This window comes from Triturus cristatus, chromosome 5_2, assembly GCF_964204655.1.
Source record: "Triturus cristatus chromosome 5_2, aTriCri1.1, whole genome shotgun sequence".
Lineage (NCBI taxonomy): Eukaryota > Metazoa > Chordata > Amphibia > Caudata > Salamandridae > Triturus > Triturus cristatus.
Genome location: NC_140588.1, coordinates 910,450,152 through 910,474,042, shown reverse-complemented (window position 1 = coordinate 910,474,042; position 23,891 = coordinate 910,450,152). Strand labels below are relative to the sequence as shown.

At 42.2% G+C, this 23,891-nt stretch overlaps 1 protein-coding gene across 1 annotated transcript in view; it reads left to right on the top strand.

The window, feature by feature from the left end:
• LOC146829423 (C1GALT1-specific chaperone 1-like) overlaps positions 1–23,257 on the top strand; it is a 73,035-nt gene extending 49,778 nt beyond the window's left edge. Inside the window, exon 2 of the mRNA XM_085608114.1 lies at positions 17,744–23,257. Within this exon, the coding sequence (XP_085464240.1) occupies positions 17,749–18,702 (954 nt within the window). The 5' untranslated portion in view covers positions 17,744–17,748 and the 3' untranslated portion in view covers positions 18,703–23,257. The remainder of the gene's footprint in view (positions 1–17,743) is intronic.
• Positions 23,258–23,891: the final 634 nt, after the last annotated feature.

Sequence of the window (23,891 nt, the reverse complement as noted above, 5' to 3'; positions counted from 1 at the left end):
GCTGAGTCTGCGGCAAGAGGTGGCCCTTAAAGTGGTCTTATCCTCTGCATAGCGGTCTACTGATGTCGTCTAACAGTACACAGGATCCTTGGCAGATTTTGTTTTTCCATTGCATGTACAGTGTCGGGGTTGGAAGCTTACATTCTTGGACTGTTGGACTGAGTGGTGTGTTTTTATTGGCATGTACTGTACTTTGTTTCTTCTGAGAACATATTATACATGTGGTTGTTTAAATTTTTTCTTGAAGGCATGGTATTTTGTGACTGGGTCATGTCTTAGTGGGTAGAATCTCTGCGTTTGTGGTAGGCCATGGTGGGGGGCAGGGGGTAGTGTTAGGTTGTGGGTCCTAACAGCAAGAACACAGTTGGATTTGCTGTGTGAGGTTTTGTTGATGCGCTGCATTATCCGGGGTGAAGGGGTTATTTATGGAACACCCTGTTTGGGGATGTTTTTTGTGACAGAGTGGATCTTTCAATGGTGCAGACAATTTATTCTGTGGTGGGATTTGGGTTGAATATTTGAGGTGGTAGGAGTTGGGTGGGGGGGGGGGGGGGGAGTCTTGCCTACTGTGCTGATGGCTGATCAATTTAATATTGTCACATGGAATGTCTGAGGGCTGCGAGAGTACACTAAACATCACAGGTTCCACTCATTCCTTAGGCGTCCGAAGATCCATATAGCTTGTCTCCAGGAAACACATCTTATGGGTGAGGAGAAACAGAACTTGCAAAAAAGGTGGAGGGTCAATTATTCTCTCCCTCCTACTTTTCCTATGCTAGGAGAGTGCCCATTTGGTGGCTGTTGCAAAGTCATCATGTGCCCTGGGCAACCCCCAACTTTTTGGTGAATGGTACTGGTGGTAACTGACTCTGACTGACCCAGGGCCAGTGCTATGCTGAAAGACGCACATTTGGAATACAGTGAAAACACCTACATACACTAGGGTACACTATGGTATGGGGTACCCCTGTGATTGGCATGACCTACCCTATCAGACCCCATTAAATAATAGGGAAGGGGATTAAAACTACCTAGAATTCCCTAGTCCACAATAGGGCATGGCAGTTTAGAGGCCAGCAGCTTTTTCTGCACTTGCGTGTGTGCACTGCTGAAGCCTGAGGTCAGTTTAAAAGAAGCCCTGGGTGGCAGGACTGCTTTTAAAAAGTAAATTGTGTCCAAACTCGACTTTTGTGTTTGGGGCACTTAAAAATGGATAACCTACAATGTTTTAGCATATTAGGAACCCCCAGGGTCTCCCCTAGGTGTCCCAGGGTGGGGTTCAGGTATATATAAGGTGGACCCTTATAAAATGAGTTTTATATTCACTGGGTTTAGTAAAATTTCACATTTCACTCTCTACATTGTGATAAAGTGCTGCCCAAATACGATTTTGTTGCCAAGAGCACTGTGGAGGGAGGCTCTGCAATATTTCTACAGATTCAGAGCCCCTAAAGTCTCCCCTAGTTGTTCCATGGGGTAGGGGTCCTGTAGATATAAGCGAAGTACTAATAAAATATGTTTTTATAAGCCCTAGTGCTGGGAAAATGGTCCAAGCCATTTATCCAATTGCAAATGCCGTGCCATACAGGTTAACATGGCAAGAAGTTATTAATTAATAACTCCTGCTAGGAGAATGATAGAACTTCCATTCAAAGACTTCCCAGAATGGTAGTCATGAATCCAACAATATCATATTGTTGAATTTACCTAAAATGTACAGACAAAAAGTTATAAGACTTTCTTGTTTGTAAGTCCAGATTCAGCCTTCCATTGGTCTGCCCTGATTGGTCAGAGTTAAGTGGATTAGCCAGGCTGCTTTGAAGAGTTGATAAAGAGCCCCCAGGGCTAACCAGCTCTGCTGGGAGGGCAGGGTGATGCTACACAGGAATGCCAGAGCAGGGGGAGGAGTCGTAAACCATAGTCTTCAAAGGGAAGGGGAGGCCTCCGTGTCATTTACAACTTCACTCTTTTGACCCAAAGCCAGAGCTAGGCTTATGGAAGGAATGAGCAGATGCAGGGGGGAGAAGCTATGGAAAGTAGCCATCCTAGAGGTGTGTTTAGCCAGCTCTTACCTCCCTGCTGGAAAATCAGCCATTATGAATTTGGGGGATTTGGTGCACTCTGGGACAAAATAATGCCACACTCTACAGAATGTGGTCATATCTTTGGGGAGTTGTCCTGCTCCCATTGGTCAGGAGTGACCTCCTGCTTGACCCAGAGAACTTGGAATAAGTATCTGAGAGGGGCAGACTCTCTCAGATCTGCTTGAAACTTAAGAAATCAAGACGTTGCCAAGCCGAGAAGTTTGGGTACAAATTCTAAGGCCTGCCCTCTGAAGAATGCACCAGCTGAAACTACAGCCCTGTGGATTACCTTGTTGTAAAAGAGCTAAAGAGTGGACTCCCTGCAAGCTACAGGTTAACAGAGCTCACCTGGAACATCACCACCAAGGATCCTCAACCTGGAGAACTACCAGTGGATTTGTAAGGGTTTTTTCCAAGTGGATTGTGGGAACTGAAGTCCTCAACTTTCAAGGACCATCTTGAAGCTTCCAGACCCTTGGAGTGAGTTTGAGACACTTAGGGGAACTCCAGGAAGAAGTTCCAGAAGTTTGGAGAACTTTAAGCAACTTTGGAAAAAAAGCTCCATAGGGGGGCCGACTCAACATGGCCAGCCATGCCGCCTGCTTTCAACCGGGAGCCAGCCAAGCCATCCAGGTTCGTCCGGCTGAAAGCTCCGTAGGTCCAACTTCCAGAGTTTGACCTGGAGCAGAAGAAATCTGAGGCCGGCGAACCCTCACCGAACCCGGCCTGGTGAAGAGCATTGAGAGACCCTGCGAGAAAAAGCTCCAGAAAAGTTTCGAAGTCCAAAGGTAAAAACTGTGACCGGGACCTACCGCGAGGGGTAGCCGCTCAGGGCTCCATCGCGGTCGGCCTGAAACTTCTATTTTGAATCGGTCTATCTGACCAGATATCCCAATATGGTGCTATAAGTTGCTAGGTGCTATAAGGTGATAAATCTTTAAAAATTCATATCTCCGGTTTCCTACATTGGATTTTTGTCGTTTTGGTGTCATTTTAAAGATAAAAATATTTCCTATTTTTATAAATTGGTGTTGGATTTTTATTAGGTGTTGTGTCTTAAATTGGTGTTTTTAAATGCTTTACATACCTGTCTTTGAAGTTAAGCCTGCCTGCTCGCATCCACGTTACCAAGGGTTGAGCATAGGAATCATTTTCTAAGACCTATTCTGAGCCCTATACTGTGTTAGTGGCCTTATTGCCAGTGGCAGACCTACATTTGCCCCTACCAATAATCCACTTTCCAACAGTGGCGCATTGGATGGGACGGAGATCACATTATTAAACCCATAGGGTACGAATTCCTTTGGAGGGTTGCACAACATGTTGGTGGACAGTGCAGGCACACCCGTTATCTGGGCAAGAGATTTCAGTTGTGTCTTGGATGGGGCAGGGGATGGCTGTCCACCAAACCTCTAATGATGAGTCAGCTGTGGAGGGTGATGCATGATCTGGGCCTGCTGGATGGATGGCGGTTGCTGCACCAAAGAGGTCGCAAATATACATGTCATTCCCAAACCCGTAATACAGCCGGTCAGATCGGCTCTTGGTGGGAGGTTTAGATCATGTCCGCATAAAACAGTCAGGGCTCGAAAAATCCCTTCTCCCGCTCGCATATGCGAGCCAGATTTAATTAGGGCGAGCTATTTTCAGATCCTACTCGCCCTTTCTGGCGCATAGGAAAATAAACGGACTTTTGACCTCTCTCTGAAAGCAGAGGAAATGTGACGAGAGCAAGCTTTGAAGGAATCTTTATTGCTCACAAAGTAAATGAGTAATAAAAATGCCTTTTAAATCTTGTTATCTTGTCACATTTGCTTGTTTTCACAGACAGAGGTCAAGTGCATTTCAGATAGGTCTAGTAGATTTTGTAGGTTACTAGACCTGCAGGTCTAGTAAAAATGTAACGATTTTTCGAGCCTTGACAGTGTCCCACATGGCACGATTCCTCTCTGATTCCGCCCCGACGTTCCTGATATTGGTCTAGGGCGACACGTGAACGTGGCGAATGCTCTCTGATCTTCTCATGGACATGACCTGCAAAGAGGACTTGCGGACTGCGTTGGAGCATTATTTCGCTGAGAATTGAGGGACCATAGACACCAGGGCATTCGAGTGGGAAGCCTTAAAGGCTCTAGGGTGAGGGTAAGGCATTGGGACTGTGGTGTGCGTAGGCGCCTCATAGCAGATCTGAGGACAGGGAGGACCGGCTAGCTGACCTTCAGAAACAGGAAGCCGGTGTCTGCACAGTGACATTGGCGGTTCACAGGGAGAGACACTCTCTCTGGGATACCTTGAATAAACCTGCACTGAAATCCCACACAGGGAGGGCAAAAATCTGCAAAGCTTCTGCCGTGGGTGCTCCGGCGGGAAGCGGAGGCGCCCCCTATTCTGTCGATATGGGATGCAGGGGGTCGTTAGCAGACTCGTCGTCAGGAAATTCTATCGGTCCTACTGGATCATTTCAAATTGGTGTATAGAGCTGGGCCAACATAAACTTTGGGGTGATAGATAGGGTTTTAGCTGGAGTAGGACTGCATCAGTTAATGAGCGAGGTTGCGGAGGAGTTGGAGGGGGACCTCACTGTGGAAGAATTGGGTGCCAATGCACCTAATAGGTCCAGGGGTCTGGGGGGAGATGGGTTTCCGGCAGAGTTTTATCACACCTTCTCTTCTACGCTCAAGGAGAAACTACTGGAGGTCTATATTGTGGCAAAGAAGAAACGTCTTCTCCCAACAACTATGCGAGAGGGCATAAAGTGTTTAATGCTAAAGCCTGGGGGGACTCTGATGACCCTTCTGCTTAGATGCCTCTTACTATGTTAAATACAGATCTTGAAGTGCTATCCAAGATAATGACAACCTGGTTACGAGGTGTGGTTCGGGAGCTGGTCAGTGAGGACCAATGTGGCTTCATGCCAGAGCGTAGCTCCACACAGAATCTTGGTAGGTTGGCCCATGTACTACACAGCGCCTTGGAAGGGGAGGGAGAGATGGCTCCAGTCTCTCTTGACCTTGAAAAGATGTTCGATATAGAATGGTCCTATCTAATGACAGTCTTGCGGGACATGGGGTTTGGCCCCAACTTCTGTGCGTGGATTCAACTTTTGTACACTGATGCGTCTACATGTCTGAAGCTTGGCCAGTAGGGAGGGGTATATGTAAGGGGTGCCCTCTCTTACCACTCTTATTTTCCTTAGCGATAGAGACTCTTGCTCTTCTGCTAGATGCTGAACTAGAATCCTGAGGTTAGCATGGGAGACATTACCCATACTGTATCACTACATGCGGATGATGCACTGGTGTATGCGTATATGTCCCACTCCAGATGCAGTTAAAACGCTCCTTTGGGGAGGTCTCGGGTCTTAGGTTCAATATCCATACGGTACTTTTGTTCCCATTAGGCGGTTTAGTTGGGAAACAGTTGGACCAACTGCCAGATGTGGCTCTCCAGTGGGAGCTGGAAAGATTTCGATACTTGGGGATCTGGTTTAACAATACTAAGGCACAACATCATTGCAAAAATGTGGATAGTGTGCTGACTGGACTAGAGTATACCATTAAGTTCTGGAATAACCTTCACCTCTCAGTGATGGGGCAGGCAGCTATAACAAAAATAGTATTTCTTCTGCGCTGCCTGTACCTCTTACAGAACTCTCTGCAGGATCATTTTTTTCCACAAGCTGGATAGCCTGTTGGTGAACATCACATGGGCAGGTAAACGTAGCAGGGTGGGTCTGGCAATTCTCAATAAGGATTTGGAGGTTTGGTCATTAGCAGTCTCGAATATGCAGCTTTACTATCATGCCACACACTTACAGCATGTTGCTAGGTGGCTCACGGAGTCTGAGAATTGTGAAAAACGGCTCCTGGGAACGGAGTTTGGTGGCAACACTTTGCCTCAGTTGTTGATGCGAAGGGGCAGATCGGATCATCGGTTTCCGTATTTGATTCGGCACACGGCGGAACTTTAGGAGAAGGTAGTCCAGAAGATTGTCCATCGAGCCTCCTTCAGTGAGGAGCTACAACTGGGACCTGGCTCCCTTTCCGACTATAGATTTAGACCTGTCCATGCAGCAGTGGAGGGTAGATGCCTGTTTGCGTGTGATATATACCCCGGAGACATCTTTATTACATTCCCGGAGGGTTAGAACTGTTTTGGGGTTGGACCAGCCACTTCTTGCACTATGCTAAATTGGAAAGTTTGGCAAAGGAGCTCTGGACAGACTTCCCAGGGGCGCCTGGGCCCTCGGGGATGCTGGATGGTCTTTTTGGATGGGGGAGGGATGCCACCTGATTACCCTCTTTTATAAGGCTCGTAGGGGTGATATGCAACCCTAACAATTCACAGCACGTGGGGCCTGGGAAAAAGTTCTGGGCACACGATTTCGGATTGGGAGAGTGCGTTGGGCCTTGTGTGTACCATATCTTGTAAAAACAGATCTAAGATGCTTCATTTTTGTTTTTTTACACTGTACTTATGTCACTTTGTATTGTCTGAATAAACTAGATCCTGCTAGAGGAGCTAAGTGATGTCGATGTGGTGTAAATGGGGTCACTTTCATTCATGGGAATGTGAACAAGTTCTGGGTTTTTGGGGCCAAGTGGTGCCATGCATCGAGGCTGCCACTGTGTTTAGTATACCATTGATGGCACTGGCTTGTTTGTTGGAAGTGGTGCTGCACCCTAAAGGTCGTAAAATTCCTTACTGACTTGCCCAGCTTGTCCTCTTATTGGTAACATTATGGGTGGCCATTGGATAGATGGGTACAAAGGTCCCCCTACTGGATCATTGGTTGCAAGATCTTTTGGAGTGGGGTTTGGCAGAGGAAAACCACATGAGAATGTCTCGGACTGATGAAGGGGCAGCCGATGCCATCATGTTGAGGGCACAATTGCTGGCTATGTTCCAGAAGGATAGTGATTTGAGGGCCGAGAGTGGATCTGATGCAGAGGGCTAATTGTGTGTAGGACTAATACGTTAAATTTCTGATGACCAGGTGTGTACAGATGCGTCCTTGCATAATTTCTATTATGTCGCCTTGGTTTTATATGAGGTAGACCTAATTAAAAAAAAAAAAAAAGTTATTTCACCTGGAGGAGTAGGGGCAAACATACTATTTTTATTTTTAAAAGGTGTCTCTAGGGGAGTTGGCATGTACACCACAAGGGATGACACCAAAACAGCAGTCCCTGTGGCATGATGAGTTTCCTGTTTGTGGGGCATGGCGCGACTGCTACCCACAAGCAAAATCCAATATAAGTGAGCCATCATTGGAAAGGGGAGAGCCCTCTCCTTTTCAACGATGCCTCCCTGAGACGTAGGGCGGCATTAGGGGCTAAATAAAAAAATTAAAAAACACCAGAGTGGGAGAGAACACTCCGCTCCATACTCCTCGGTGGGGAATCTGTAACGTCGGTGCACCTCGCGGCGTGCTGACATCACATATTGGCAAGGGGTTAAAGCTGAAGCGATTCTGCTGTGCCCCCACCTGGTTAAAAAAAAAAACATCTATGCCCTCCCCAACGTTGGTCAATAGTGATAGACTCACTGAGGAGGGTGTGCAGGTGTCTGCTTTCTACTAAAGAGTTAAGAGATACATGGGTTATAGCAGCCCTATTTTCTTCCCTACTAAGAAAGAAGGCACCTGCACAAGATAATCAATGCAAGACTCTGCTTTTACTCCTGGAAATATCAGTGTCCTCATTGTGATGTAAAATTGGCTTTGCTTGACACATGCATTATTCAACAGCAGATAGTTTTTGACTAATGCCTCTGAATTAGCCTTCAAACCCCATGTTGCTCTGAACAAGCATGTTGACATGTCATTCTCTAGTGTGCTGCTTGGCATCATTATCCTTGGCAGTCATGCCTCTTAGGTAGCAGGCAATTATCTCATGGAGATTCATGATAAAATAATAATGATAATAACTTGGGTTGTGTCCTGAATATCACAATTTGGTGCGTACTCCTCTTTAAGTGTCCGACTGCAAGTGAAATTGGTATCCAGACTTTTTTTTTATTTCCATGGCATCCCACTTGTGTATCGCGTTTGTAGAGGCATAAGCCTGTCCCTGACAGAGTGATGGCCCGGTCCTATTCTTTGACCTCGAGGGATACACCAGGCATGCGCTCCTAGTAAGCCACAGACTCTTGTCCATGCAATTGGGGTATCGCATAAAGTAGCAGCGGCAATGTACTGTTTTTTATTAATCCGTATTGTGACGAGGCCTTATTCCTATGTCAGTGAGAATGTGTACCACTGACACCCTCATGTAAAATTTAGCTGAGATGTGAAACCTAGAACCTTGCACTCATGCCCTGTGTGCATATTGTATGTGCAGTGGGCATGTGTTACATGAATGGTAGTAACACTGTGTGCGGTGTGAGGTGGAGTATTGGGACCAATGGGATCAATTTTAGATACCCCTGGGATACAATGACGCAACATAGAGGATGAGGAAGCTTCCCTCGGACAGTAGAAGCATATTGCCTTTATTCCTGTGGCAGGTGAGTTGAGACAGACATTGAAGTGAAGAGGATGGAGAAAAAGCTACCTTTTAAAAATTCCATGAGGTCCTTGTTAGCTTAGTACTGCTGATTAGTTATTTCAAATCATTGCTATTTAGTAGATGATGAGGTAAGAGGTGGGACTGTGGTTTCTGTTGGTCAAAGTGAGTCTGACTCCAATTACTGCTTCAGGAAGGCTGGTGACAGCCAGGTGCACAGTACTCGCACATCATTGTCCCTATCTTTTGTATAGTCCAGCTTGGAGACTATCCCTTTGCCACCTGGTTGGGTCTCGCCTGACCCAGCGCATGCGCTGGTCTGGCGAGACTTATTGAGAGGGCTCCAAAAAGTGCTACCAGGCCAGCCTAGAGCTACGGTGTATGTGCGCGGGCGCGCGCGCCGCGCTTTATTGCGATTACTTTCACTTTCACGGCCGCTTTGATGTTTGATGCGATCACTTTCGCGGCCGCACGGCCGCTTGGCATAGCCAATAGGTCTCGCTTTTGGGACCTTTTTAAGTATTTAGTTATGCAACTGTTGCATGGCTAAACACTTATACGGTCCCAAAGGCGAGACCTATTTGCCATGCCAATGCTTGTTTTTGATCCATCCCTTTTCTCAAGGGCTGTCAGGAGCGCAGTCTAGAAGTGACATTGTAAAGAAAATCTACTTAAACTGTTCTGAAATCTTACTCAGTTAATCCACATGCGGTCTGCAAAATGTGTATAAAAGTGGCACTTTGTTGCAGTCCCAAGTTCTTCTTGACCAAGCAAGGGAGTGCTCCACCAAGTACTCTAAGACCTGCTGTGCTTTCATGGCTGGAGTCTGCCGGACGACCAGCCTCCCAGAGGTGAGCGTTTGTAATATGTGGTAATGTATTCTTAGTTACGTTTTCTGTAAGGAATCTTTGAAAACTAATGTTCTATGTTGTAGTATTCCCTTGTGCAGAATGTTTATGTGGGCATTATTTGAGAACCTGCTGGAGAGCTGTTAGCAGGTGGTCGTGGGTCCTGTTTACACAATAAACTTATTGTGATCATTTGGATACCTCGTCTGTGACTTCTTCCAGAAGAACATGCTACATTTTATGGCGACGATTTTGGATTGAATTTGGACCCACCGACGTCTGATTTATTTATTATTGTATTGACTTTTTAACAGTCACTATAAAGAAGGAAAAGGGGATTGGATATTTATTGCTGAACTAAGTGAAGATTTGGATTTCCAGGGTAACATACTTTACCGTTGCGCATATAGCTTAATTTTACCAAGCGCATACTTTGGATGTTCGCGCGGAAGGTAAAAAGCTTGAGCGTTAATCTGAGCAACAATCCTGTGCGTGTAAACAATTTGATTTAAATAATTTAGTGATTGCCTTTTCAAACGTGCACTTAGATGCTTCTACTGATGAGCATTGTATAGTACCTTGCATCACCGTTGCATCTGCAGTTTCAGCGCATCATTCAAGCGGCGTTCCGTTGCCTGCATCCTTCGAAAGCTGATGTGCGCGCTCTGATGGAAAAAGATCTCCATTTGTCACGGAAGCGGAATTGACTCTCACACAATTTGACCGTACGTGCCTTCATTTTGTTGGGTAATTTATATTGGTAACCCAGCAACAGGAATAACATTGAAATAACGCGGTGTTACACGAGTAACCGCTATTGAACACATTTTTTTTTTTAGTAATGCTTTATTTAATGGCTACATGAACAAAGGTGATATATATTCAAAGAACCAGATACAAAAATCTTCATACAAGGTATTGCATTTGTGCTCATAATTGAAGTGTACATTTTTATTTGTTATTTTATACTTACCTTGAAATGTGTCATGGCTTCTAGTAGCAGTAACAATGTTATGCAGCCACCTCCATTTTTAGAATTGCGTGGCAAACCTATTAAACCTTGGCATAAATGGTTTAGAATTTTTGAGAACTATCTTGAAGCCATAGATGCTACCAAATATTCAGCATCACGTAAAAAAGCATTATTATTTAACCATTTGGGCAACGCTGGGCAAAAAGTTTTTGATCATTTGCCTATAGTTCTTGCACCTTCACGTGAAGAATCTTGGGATGTATTTAAAGAGGCATTAGCACGAATTGCTAAACAATATGTGGATGAACCGTCGGTAATGATGGAGAGACATAAATTCTTCAAACGTAAACAATCTTCTGAGGAATCTATTGGAGACTATCTTGCTGTATTGCGTGTTTTAGCCTCTAAGTGCGTTTTTGGAGATTATTTAGATACTGATCTTCGGGATCAGTTGGTTTTCAATTGTTTCAACAAGAAAATTCAGGAACGCATATTAACTTGTAAGAATCCTTCCCTAGATGAAGTCATGGACATAGCCAGAAGTATTGAACGTTCTGTTGTCTCTTCAAAAATTTTATCTGAATCTGCTATGACACCTACAGACACTTCTAATGTGGCCATTGTAGATATGACATCTGGTGATAATGAAACAAATGTACACTTTGGCTCACATAAGAATATTGTTAAAAAAAGCAGTGACAAAAGAGTTGGGGGAACGTGCTATAGATGTGGTTCTAAGTTTCATTTGGGTAATTTTCCTAATTGTCCTGCTCAAGGTAGGCGATGCAACAATTGCAAAAGAATTGGACACTTTTGTAATGTTTGTCATGCTAGCAAAACAAAAGTTAAAGTCCGTCAACTTCATGTTGAAAATGATATATTATCTGAAGCCATTAGCAATGTATCTCTATCGTCAGTTGAAGTCAATGCGTTGGGGAATTCTGAGAAACGTTGTAAAGGTCCCTTGTGTGATGTAAGAATTGTGGCTATCGATTTAGATGTCATGGCTGACTCAGGGTCTCCCATAACAATTCTAGCTGAAAAAACATTTTACAAATTTTGGTCAGGAAAGTTATTGAAGCATACTACCATTAACCCTAAGGCTTTTGGTGAATTTGATATAATAATGAAGGGTTATTTTGATGATAGTATTTTGTTCATATGAAGGAATATTTATACAAAACTTTACGTGGCAGTCAACGGACGTGACATTTTGGGATGGCAAGATCAAGCTAAATTAGGTATCATACTAAGACCAGGACATGATGAACCTGTCACTATTGGTGAAATGCCTGTTCTTGCAGTCCAGGACACTATTTTGGATGATCGTTTTGCTCAGAAATTACTAGGTAAATTTCCTGAAGTATTTTCAAATAAAGTTGGTCTTATAAAGAATTTCGAACACACTATTAAATTAAAAAGTAACGCTATTCCTGTCGTACAAAAGGTTAGACCCGTTCCGCTGTCTGCCAGGAAAGATCTTAAAAGATTACTTAATGATATGTGTTCTTAAGGATTAATTAAGCAAGTGGAATCCTCTGAATGGATTTCTGCTGCGGTCGTCGCACGCAAAAGCTCTGGCGATATACGCTTGTGTGCGGACTTAAGAGTCCTAAATCGAAACATCCTTGTAGATTGCCATCCCCTTCCAAGAATCCATGAAATGTTGGCTAGAATAGGTGGAAGTAAGTTCTTTTCTACTATTGATTTACGCTCTGCGTATCATCAGATACCTTTATCTGAAAGTTCCCAGCACCTCACCACTTTCGTAACATCTTTTGGTGTATACATGTACAAGCGGATGCCTTTTGGATTGGCATCCGCAGCAAGTGTATTTCAACCTTTAATGGATGAAATTTTTGGTGATCAGGAAGGTATACAAACTTTCCAGGATGACATTTTAGTGCACACAGAGGGTTTGGAACAACATGTTACATTATTAGAGGATGTTTTGAGGAAATTAAGTTTGCATGGCATGACAGTAAACATTAACAAATGTAAATTTTTAGCACAAGAAGTTAATTATTTAGGACATAATATTTCAGCAGAAGGTATAAAACCGAAGGTTTCCTTGTTGAAAGGAATTAATGATGCTAGTGTTCCCAATGACAAAGATTCACTTAGGGCTTTTTTAGGTTTAAGTGAATACTATGTTCACGGATATGCGGTCGTTGTCCAACCTTTGAGGGATCTTTTTAAAAAAAATGGCAAATATGTTTGGTCTGTTGAATGTCAAGTTTTTGAATCTGTGAAAAGATTAATTACTTCAGCTATTCAACCATTTACACAAGGAGCAAAATGCATAATTACTGTTGATGCCCGTGCTAAAGGTTTGGGTGCTGTTCTTAGCCAAATGTTTGTAAGTCAGGAGTTCACTATCGCTTTTGCTTCACGCACATTAAATGTTGCTGAAAAGAACTATAGTACAATTGAGCATGAAGCACTGGCATGCTCTTGGGCATCTGAGAAATTCAAAATGTACATTTGGGGAACAAAATTCGAGCTGCATACTGATCACATATGTTAGGGGATAGTTGTTCAAATAAGGCCTCTTCAAGACTTATAAGGTTATTAGCTAGATTACAGGAATTTAATTTTGAGATAAAGTATATTCCATGTGGAAAGAACATTAGAGCTGATTGCTTATCAAGGTTACCCGTAGCTGGAGATGGTGTTGATAATGGTAGAAAAGCAGAATGGGAAGATGTGGAGTATGTATTCACTGTTAATGACATTAATGAACAGTTTAAAATATCAGAAAATGAATGGTTGGAATGTGGTGCCAAAGATGATTGTTTGGTTCAAGTAAAGAAATTTCTCATCGATGGTTGGCCAAGTAATAGATGTATGTCCATGGATTTAAGATGTTTTGCTCAGGTTGCAACAGAATTATCCCTAGTTAATGATATTTTGGTAAGACAAGATTTATTTGTTCCTCCTGTCGGCCTCAGATCTAAGATTGTTTCATTAGCACATGAAGGACATTTAGGAATATCAGCTACAGTGAAGAAAATCAAACAGATTTATTGGTGGCCAGGAATTGATGGACAGGTTAAGAGATATGTGGAAACATGTGCGGAGTGTTTATGCTCTGACAAGCATTGGAGAACTTCAACAGCTCCTTTATGTCCTGTCACTTGGCCAAACAACGCTTGGGAAAAAATTGGTCTTGATTTCACAGGTCCGTTTTTGGATGTAACAAAAGATTTCTAGTCGTAGCCATTGACTACTATTCAAACTGGTTATATTTTTCTTTTGTACGTTGTGCTGATTCTTCTTCAGTAGTTTTATTTTTGAAACATCTGTTCAGTGTTGAAGGTAGAGTTAAGGAAGTAGTTACTGATAATGGGTCCCATTTTATTTCTGAGGAGTTTACTAATTTTCTTAGTAAACATGATGTTAATCATGTTAGGGTACCATTATAAAGTCCAGCTTCTAATGGACTTGTGGAAAGGGCCAATAGATTAATTAAAGCTGGAGTTCAAACAGCAGTTGCCAACAAACTAAATGTTGTGGATTATTTACATTTTAAAGTTTGGAATTACAATATCACTCCACAGAGTACCACAGATGTCGCTCCTTTTGTTTTGTTGAGAGGACGGAAACCAATTTCTGCCATTAGTCCGACTTGGTTATTGAACAAAGCTGATCGTTATCATAATATTGACTTACATGTTCTGAGGGAACACGTCAAAGAGAAACAGAATAGTTATAAACGGAATTATGCTAGAAGAATGCATGTAAAAGAAGGAACATTAAACATTGGAGATTGGGCTTTGATTAAAAAAAAAAAAAGTTTGTAAAGGACAGTCCAAGTTCTCTGAACCTGTTAAAGTTTTGAAAATTAATAAAACTGCAGTTTTAGTACAGAACAGAGGATGGTGGAATAGTAAAGCTTTAGTGAAGGTAACTGACGAACAAGCTAAAATCATTTTACAAAAAGTTGGTTTCTCTAAAGGGTGTGAAAGACATGATTGGTTTGATCTAGATACATTAACACATTCTTGTCACAATGTTATTGGGCAGACTCATGAAAATTGTAATAACTCTGACAGAGGTGATTTTGGAAAGAACGCTGAAAGGGTTGTACTACCATCTAGTACTATTCCTGGTAGTGGTGGAGACAATTTGATCAGAAGTAGCTCAAGAGTAAGATCTGCTCCTATTCACTCCAGAGATTACGTGTACTATTGATTGAACATTCTTGATATACATTTTTGGTTTTTATTTAATTTCTAATTTTATTTTGTTTTGTATTAAGGATTTGGGGGGGGGGTGTAATATGTGGCAATGTATTCTTAGTTACGTTTTCTTTAAGGAATCTTTGAAAAAATGTTCTATGTTGTATTAGAACATTGGAATGTTGGGAGCTCCATTGTAGACAATGGAGTGCTCTCTGCTTCTACGGGCTGGTAAAGGCTCGCAGAGCAACATTCCAATGTTTTACAAAAGCCTCTCGAACCTCAAGGGGATTTAAATCCCCTCGAGCTTTGAGAAGCCTTTGTTTAATTTGTTAGAACATTCTGCCCTCTAGTGGCAGAATGTTCTAATAGCCTTATAGCCCTTCGTAGCAGGGCTATACCGCTATTAAAGTCCCGCTGCCTTGTTAAAGTCCCTCGCCTCGGGCCTTTAACGCTGCAGCGGGCCTTTAATAGCCAGTATAGCCCGCTACGACGGGCTATAAGGCTATAGTATTCCCTTGTGGAGAATGTTGATGTGGGCAATATTTGAGAACCTGCTGGAGAGCTGTTAGCAGGTGGTCGTGGGTCATGTTTACACAATAAACTTATTGTGATCATTTGGATACCTAGTCTGTGATTTCTTCCAGAAGAACATGCTACAGGGATATTACCTGAAGTTAATACTTTCTGCTGGAGGAGCTGAGGGTGTCTCGAACGACTCTAGAAGCTTGCCTACTGAGGAAGAGAAGAAGCATGTGTGGCCTTGCTAAAAGAGACTGTCCAGAAGGAGAAGCAGCTGAGCTGCTTTCTGGCATTTGGAGCACCTAGAGAAAGCGGACGGCCAAGAGAGTGAGCCTCAAGTGACCCATGCTGTGAAGTGGTTCCTCTGATCTCTCTGCAGAGTCATGAATGAGCTGTATCAAGATTGTATTAGAGCTTGTTTTCTCATGTTGCTCAGCAGCTTGCTGCTGTCAACGAGTGTAGGAGAGCCCAGTCACTGCCAATGCCCAGAGCATTGTTCAGACTGACGGCTGCAACCGCCTTAGACACCACTGTGAGGGATCCAGTCAGTAGGCCACAACTACCAATGGTGAGTGCTTCTCTGTAGCTGCCACTGCCAGAGGCCAGTACGAACACAGAGTTCCACGTCACAAAGGTTGTCCCACAAACCATGTACTGAGCAAGGCTGTGGCTGGGGTCCCCGCAAAAGAAGAGTCCTCACTGTGAGGACAGAAGAAAATCCAGACCGGAATGGCACAAATGGCCAGCAGGTAAACCGCAGGGCTTAGCCTTAACCTAGGGATGAGGGACTGAAGCACGTAAGTTTGCACAGACAGTGTGCTAAAAGGAATGCAAAAAGCATTGAACGGAGATGCTTCAGAAGCTATGATAATATTTCCTCACCTGAGCCTAAATACTGCCTAATACAATAGTTCAGTGGTTCCCAAACATTCTAGAATTATGACCCTCTTTTAGAACAATAAACGTTTGAGGCCCACCTACCTTTAATGGACCTGACGCTGGCCAAGTTTTTGAATTTAACACGAGCATCGTTTGGTCGCCCATTGTCATTTACAGACAGCGCATTTTCCATTAAAATGTGCACTAAATGTGCACGGACATAGTTTTGCTAATAAATCTATATAGCACACAAATTATACTGTGTGGAAATCGAGTTTCTGTGAAAAGTTATCATTTGTGCATCACCAAGTAAGTGTCTTGATTTGTTTTGATCCTATTGAAATCTCGGTTTTCAGCACACTTCGGAATTACAAAACAAAGTGCTTCATTTTCGCTTTCCTAACTGCTGGATGCATACAGTATATTTACAGATATTTATATTTTGTTGTGTATTGCAAAAAAACAACATACTACATGTCCACATAATTCAATTTAAAAACTCCTCTCACTTTGCAGCCAGAGAAAGAAAAGTAATCACCAATCCCCGTGTTAATAGAATAAAGCAGCATTACCTCTCTTTGAATCACGGCAAAGGAGACAAGTTAAACGCAAAATTCAAAGGCATCTTTATTTTTAATTTTGACTTTCGCAACCCGCCAAAAAGCAGCTCGCGACCCACAGTCTGCGAAACAATGGCATAGTTTATTGGGCAGCAAAAGCAAGGTTTCAACCATAACAGGAGGAAGCATGGTTACCAGGAAATCGTGTGGGTGTAGGGCATCACTGTTGGAACACAATTTATGGCAACCCTGTATAACTGACTCTTCGGATTGTGTAGTATTCGGTTCTGCAGTGCGATTAAAGTACTTTTCTTTTTCAATGAAAGGTAAGCACTGGGCTGGATATTATGGGATTTTGTCTATTTGGATGTCGACTTGTTAACTCTTGTCCCCACACTATCTCCTTGAGAAGCCTGTGACTGCTCTCCCTCGCACCCTTAGAGTCTAGTGTGGAAATCATCGTACTTGACTCAGTTTGCAGATTCATAAGTAGGATAGACCCCAGTGGCAAACTTCCTCGGCCACCAGGGTTGGGACCCAGTAGCCCCTGCCTGTTCTGTGGCTTCCTGAACAGGGTCTGACATGCTGATGTGGTTTCTGAGAGATGCCAGTAACAGTTGTCACTATTATCCAATTTATGCTGTATTTCCACACGGAGTGCAGCGTACAGAGTGTGCTACCTTATCGACTCCCTTATAAAGAGGGTTTTAATTAGCAGATCTTGTTTCCACAATTCTCACTCATGGATTATAATAGCGCTTCATAAATCCTGCAGATTATTTTCTGATTGGCTCATCTTCGGATCTAGTAGGCAGTAACATGAGTTTGTTAGCTTAGGTGCCTTGATCTAAAATGCTAGATATATGTTGAAACCCTGCGGCTCTCAGGCAGCCCACTCTCAAGTCATTGAGCATTGTATAGCTGAGTGACCAGTACACCTGAACTTTCCAATCAATGTATTCGTAAATTTGTTTTCTTGTTTACAGCTCTCTGACTTCAATAAAACAATTAAAAACATAAGCCGCTTTGCAGCCAGAGTATTTTTAGAATGTGGCCTACTGCACCAGTAATCTTCCCTTCAATAATAAAAAATCTAATGGGTCATTAGTCTTTGTAGAGAATTGTATTCTTTTGCAGTCCAAATGCTTACAGAGAGTTAACTAATCCGTATCCTGTTTGTATCTTTTTAGGAAAAATGCTTTCCGAAAGCAGCTCTTTTGTCAAAGGTCTCATGCTTGGAGGCATTTTCTGTGCTGTGGTGACCATGCTGGGGCATATAAAGACAGGTCAGGAAACCAGAACACACCATGAGCACCACCACATTCAAGCACCCAACAAGGAAGAAGTTCTGAAGCTGTCTGAAGAAGAGCGCCTTGACCTCACTCACAGCATCCGCGTTTATTGCCTCATCCTTGTAAAACCTAAAGATCTCAGTCAGTGGGCAGCGGTCAGGGAAACCTGGAGCAAACACTGTGACAAGGCAGACTTCTTCAGTTCCGAAACCATGAAGGTGTTCGACTCAGTTTCCCTGGGGACAGCCGACGATTGGAAAATGATGCGAAAAGCCTACCAATATGCGTATGAAAATTACAAAGATAGCTACAACTGGTTTTTTATGGCGAACCCCACGACTTTTGCTGTTATTGAAAATTTGAAGTATTTTTTATTAAAAAAGGATCCAGCACAACCTTTCTATATAGGCCATACTATCAAATCTGGAGAACTTGAGTATGTGGATATGAAAGGAGGTATTGTTTTGAGTATAGAATCTTTAAGCCGGCTTTATAGTGTCTTGAAAGACTCCGAGAAGTGTCCTGAACAACCAGGAATGATATGGAAGCTGCCGGAAGATAAGCAGCTAGCAGTGTGTTTGAAATATGGTGGAATATTTGCAGAAAATGCAGAGGATTCTGAAGGCAAGGATATCTTCAACACGAAATCTGTTGGAACTCTTATCAGAGAGGCAATGGAGAAAAGTCCGCAGGAAGTGGTGGAAGGATGCTGCTCGGACATGGCTGTCTCTTTTACTGGAATATCCCCAAACCACATGCATGTCATGATGTACGGCGTGTACCGGCTCCGAGCTTATGGGCATACTTTCAATGATGCATTGGTTTTTTTGCCGCCCAATGGCTCGGACAATGATTAAGAGTATCTGAAAAGGGGTGTAGGTTCAGTTGCTCAACAAATTAGTCACAGAAAACGGTGGTGGAAGTTTGTATTTAAGTCATGTTATTTTTTTATTTAATATTTGGTTTGCCCTTTACATTTGGCTATCACTACAAAAAGAATCCATGCAGCAACTGTAATATTGAGGTATATTGCAAACACATATTGGCCTGTATTAATAATGACTGTAAACATTGCTCCTTTACAACAGAACGTATTGGCACTAATGCAAATTAATCCTTGGGAGAGAAGCTGCACAGGTGCAAATGTGCCTTCCCAAAGAACATGCCAGGCACTGAAAGCTGAATCCAGTGTGGATATGGAGTGCTACTGAATAATCCGAACCATGGCTGATAGATGGAGATGCCTTTCTAGGATAAGGGAATGAACAGTCTCGGAGCTGCCCGTTCTCATTTTTAATCAATTAGCATTTATTTCTGGGTGTGGAAGTCCAAACTCTGAAAGATCCATTCCAAAAGTATATTTCTTAATGTTTACATCCATGAATATTGGAACATAATTTTAATTACCTCTTTAAATACATTTGGTTCAGTTTAATTTACTCCCTAAAGGTAAAATGCTGAATTTGCAACATTGTCTGATACAGGTGATGTTCCGGCATTATAAACTAATAGTGTATATACCACCAAGTGGTTGAATAGCCTGCTGTTATGCAACGTTATCTGCTTATCAAGGGGAATACTGGGTTGGTATTTGTTTCTATCTTCGTACTTGACAGGGAGACCTGTTCTTTGAAATGAAAGGTGGCCCTGTGTAGCATGTGCAGCTGAACCATCCTCCAAGGTTCAACCTCTAGGGCATTGCATTGGAGAACTTCTGACCAAATGTTCTGGTGCGTCCTTTCGTTGTAAACTTATCTCCTGAATGGTATCCCCACAGCATTGCAAAAGTCTGCTTTTACTTGGTGCACTCCTGGCTCAAATTCCTATAGGATCTTCTGTTTTTTATTTAAACGTAAACTATCTGGTTGCATTCTTCATTTCAGATCGCTAAATTAATTAATGATCAGTCACTGAATAGGCTAAAATAAACCAATCGTCTTCTATATGATGCAACAGTGAGGTTTGTGTGAAGGGAGCAGTGGCTTTTTAAAGAATCCATGCCAGTTTACGAAGTCTTTTCTCAACCGCAGTCTTAGAACATCACTCTCCAAAGCCCACTTTCAAACACAGCTAGGAAGTCCTGTTAATTTAATTTCTGAATCCTTTATGAAAGACCTTGACGTTATTTGAGAAATTCTAAAATGGAGATGGAGTGATAAATATGCTTGCATATGTGACTCATGGAACTCTTGAATGTTCAAGAGGGAGAAGAAGTCTAACATATTGGAAAGAAAGTCTTATGGTTTAGTGTACGATAAATGTTTTGAGTTCATCATTGAAGATGAATCTTAAGCAGCGGTATGAGGCATCATCTAGTTTATATGTGCAGTCGGGTCTTCTTTTAACTGCCTTTTCTGATGTATTGTGTTCCATCTGCATCTTCTGTTACTCCACGCAAAGAATTGAAGGTTCAGAAAAGTTATTGGGAAGGATTCCTGGGATCTGTCATGTTATATTAATATATTCCAGCTCCTCCGGGGAAACCTTGGGCAGTGCATGTGTGAGCTGCATTGGCTACCAGGATTGTACTGTGGGTTCTTTCTTGTATAGGACCCCACATGTGTATGGATATTACTAGCAATGTAAATTGTTTGTGAAGGGCGCAGCCTTTTCCAGATGAGCCAATCCTTGCCGCCCATATATGGAAGATGAACCCCAGTCTCTTAAGGTTATTAGTCCCTCAACTTCAGCACACACCACACATCAACAGGCAAACCATGTGATGCTTAATCGGATACGATTATTTGTTTTTCAAGTTATTACAAGATAACTATAAATCTAATTCATGCATTTGCATTTTTTTCCACGTAGGGATTCACCTACTGCACAAGAAATTGTCATTCTGTGGCTTCTATTTGAACATTCACACGTAACCAAATCAGACGTCTTCTAAAACGGGTTTAAAGCATGCGAGGCAGTGTCTGAAAGCAGTCTTTTTCAAGTGATTGTTTGTCATTAGATTGTTTTCTTATAGATTATATGTTGCATTATATAGCAGAAAGAAAACGAGGACTAGGGACCTGGTAGCTTAACCACATTTCTGGTCCTCATATTTTGCTGACCGTCTATAGTAGTGGTTCTATATGTTAGTTAAATCGAACTAACTTAGCTCTCTGTGACTGCTGGATTCTGCGTGCAGGATAAAGCACTTGTGACATGGGCCCTGAGCCGGTGGCTAAATCTACAAAAATAGTTTCTGATTAATTTGATATCTGCATTGGCTCATTTGTTTGTTATTGGTAATGTAGACATAAAATATTTTTGGATTCTCAAAACCTGTTTGCTTAGTATACTTTAACTTGAAGGTGCCATCTTGTTCAGTAGCTGGGACGTCTTGTGTCACATACCCATATCTCCAATGTTTTTGATTCAATATGTGGGGACAGGAGGCTGATTCCAGATCACTGAAAGGTGACCGGAGCCCGCTCTCCTGCATTTTGCTTGGTGTGACAACGCGGGCTGATTCGGGACATCCCATCCATTCCGATAACGCAGCTAAACACAGCAGTGCTCATAAATTGTGGAGAAGGTTTTCACTGTCTGCAGGGTTACACAACAGACTCTGGTTAGCCTTGTACAGATTCTACGGGTTAGTGCTGCCTGTTAAGAGAGAAACGTGCACAGGCACACCCTTCCTCTGAACATAGTAGGATCGCAGAAAAAGTGCAGCAGACACCGACCAGTAATATTTTTTGCACACACCGTAAATATTCTGTCCTTTTTAGGCTGTTTGACGTGTTAGTATTTTTGTCATGAATACTATAAACATACTTAGTAACGCAGCTTCTGAATTGAGGAAATTCAGTGAAGTAATTTGTACTGAGATTGATATACGTGTGTTTTGGCCAACACATTCTTTTTACTAAGATTCCTACTTACTGGTTCAACATTCTTACACAATTTATAGTTCTGATAACTAAAGTCTGGTATTTTGAGCCTTTAACTTTGCTGATATATATACATATTGACGAGCTAAGTAAACAGCCAAAAATGAGCCCAATTTGTAAAATGAAAACAGTCAATCTACACCAAGTTTTTTTTGCTGGGTATGGGCTACATTCTCTTTTTGGAAATTTACCCACACTTCCTGAAATTATACCTAAAAATCTCCATCTGTCTGTCACAGGTTCCCAAGCAGTGACGCTTGTAAGTTTACAAGTGAACTTCTGGTAAACATTTATGCATTTGCCCACATTAGTGGGTGTACACAAACTTTACTGACATAAAAATGTTTGTGTAAATACAGCTTCTTACGAGAGTAAAATCAACTTTTATGAATTCCAAATGTGATTTTTGGCTATTTGGTCATGTTATCTAAACCTACACTTGCAAATATCTATGTGAATCAGACCCAATGTGTTTTACTACTCGCAAGCAAATCGGCGCATTCTGTTTCTTCCTGTAAGTGGAACCTCCATGGCTCGGTTTACCTTTTCCTATGGAATGAGTTAGCATCAAGCTTGTATTGTTTGCAAGCTATGGAATTGTGTCTCTGAATGAGAGATGGTCTATGCATGTCCACTGTACATCTACACTGTGGCTTCAGACCTCATATTGTAATGAGTACCTAACTTCACCAATATTTGTCAGTGGTTAACAACGCTCTGTGCCGCTGACTTCTCTTGAAGAATATTATTCCAGTCATAAGGCATGTGAGAGGGCTGTTTTCCCTGGCCTCCCTAGGCCCTCTTGCCCTAGCCTCCCTCAGTCCTCTCTAATGGATTGAGGTTGCTCACATTGTCAAGATCACACAGAAGGGCCCATCAGTATTAAATTAATCATAACTATTTTACGTGAGAGCCACTGCATCTGCGGACAGACTTGAACATGTATGACGAATACCTCATAGGTGCTGTTCACTTTTTTTATACTGTTTAAGGATTGCACCCATTATGGTCGACTGACTTCAAGACTTTGCAGTATATACATTGATCAAGCATGGCCCTACTCTATTCCTGTGGAATGACCCCTCTAACAGGTGGACAAATGCCTTGTAAGCATTTTGGCAAGTGGGTGCAGTACAACAAAGGTATGGATACTACATTCCTTGAACTCATTTAAAACGAAATGTGCCCTTGCATCGTGACATCTCACCTCAACGCTCAAGCAGCAACTGCTCCCTTCGATCGCCTAATATCTGCTGTTCCCTGAATGGCTATCAACTGCCTGCAGAGATTACTCTCTTGACTGGGATTGTTCTTGTAAATATTTACATAGTAGAAATTCAAATTGTATAATCTGGTCTATCTTGAAAATATATTTTTGCAAGTTTTTAATTTATTTTGAATGGTCTGTTGGAACACGTTTCTTTCTAGTGTTCTTTTGTGCATTTAAATCACCCATGAATTATAAAATCAATTTGAGCATAAATGTAAATTATGGAATTACGATTAAAATATAATTTATACTGAATTACTTATTGTGTTGCTTATTCTGTAAAGCATTGAATGCATATTTTTTCTTCACAAGGTTTATACTGTTATAACTCTACCCATTTTGATTTATTCGTATCTTTAGAGGTTTGTTTTTTACTTAAATTGTCTTTGAACACCAACAAAGTAAACACAGATTAAAATATTTGCAGCATCCAAAACTCCACAGACTAGTGCATAAATATTCCCAGCTTCAGCAAGTCGAGGGTAACCGTCACAAGAATCTTCAGTTAGGGAGCACAGTTCTTCATACATTAGCATTCTATAGGTGAACAATATTTATACCTATAGGTAAATATTTTTTCAAGATGCACCACTTACCAAGCAGTTGTTGCTCCTCCTCCCATGCTAGTTGCTTGTGACATGACGTGAGCACAAAGGAGCAGCTGAGCATGCTCGTGCCTGCAGTTTGGACCCCACTTACAGCCCTATCCTGACACCTGTTCTTACCCTTGACGCTTCTGCCCCTTCGAATTGCAGACGGAGCTTTTGCACCTATTTGCTACACCCTGCCACTATCAGAGGTTGTAACTTGGCTTTCCAAATATTGTGGCTGTGCTATGCTGCTGTCAGCCTCACTTTGCTAGCAACCTGTTGCAGTATTCCGCTGCTTG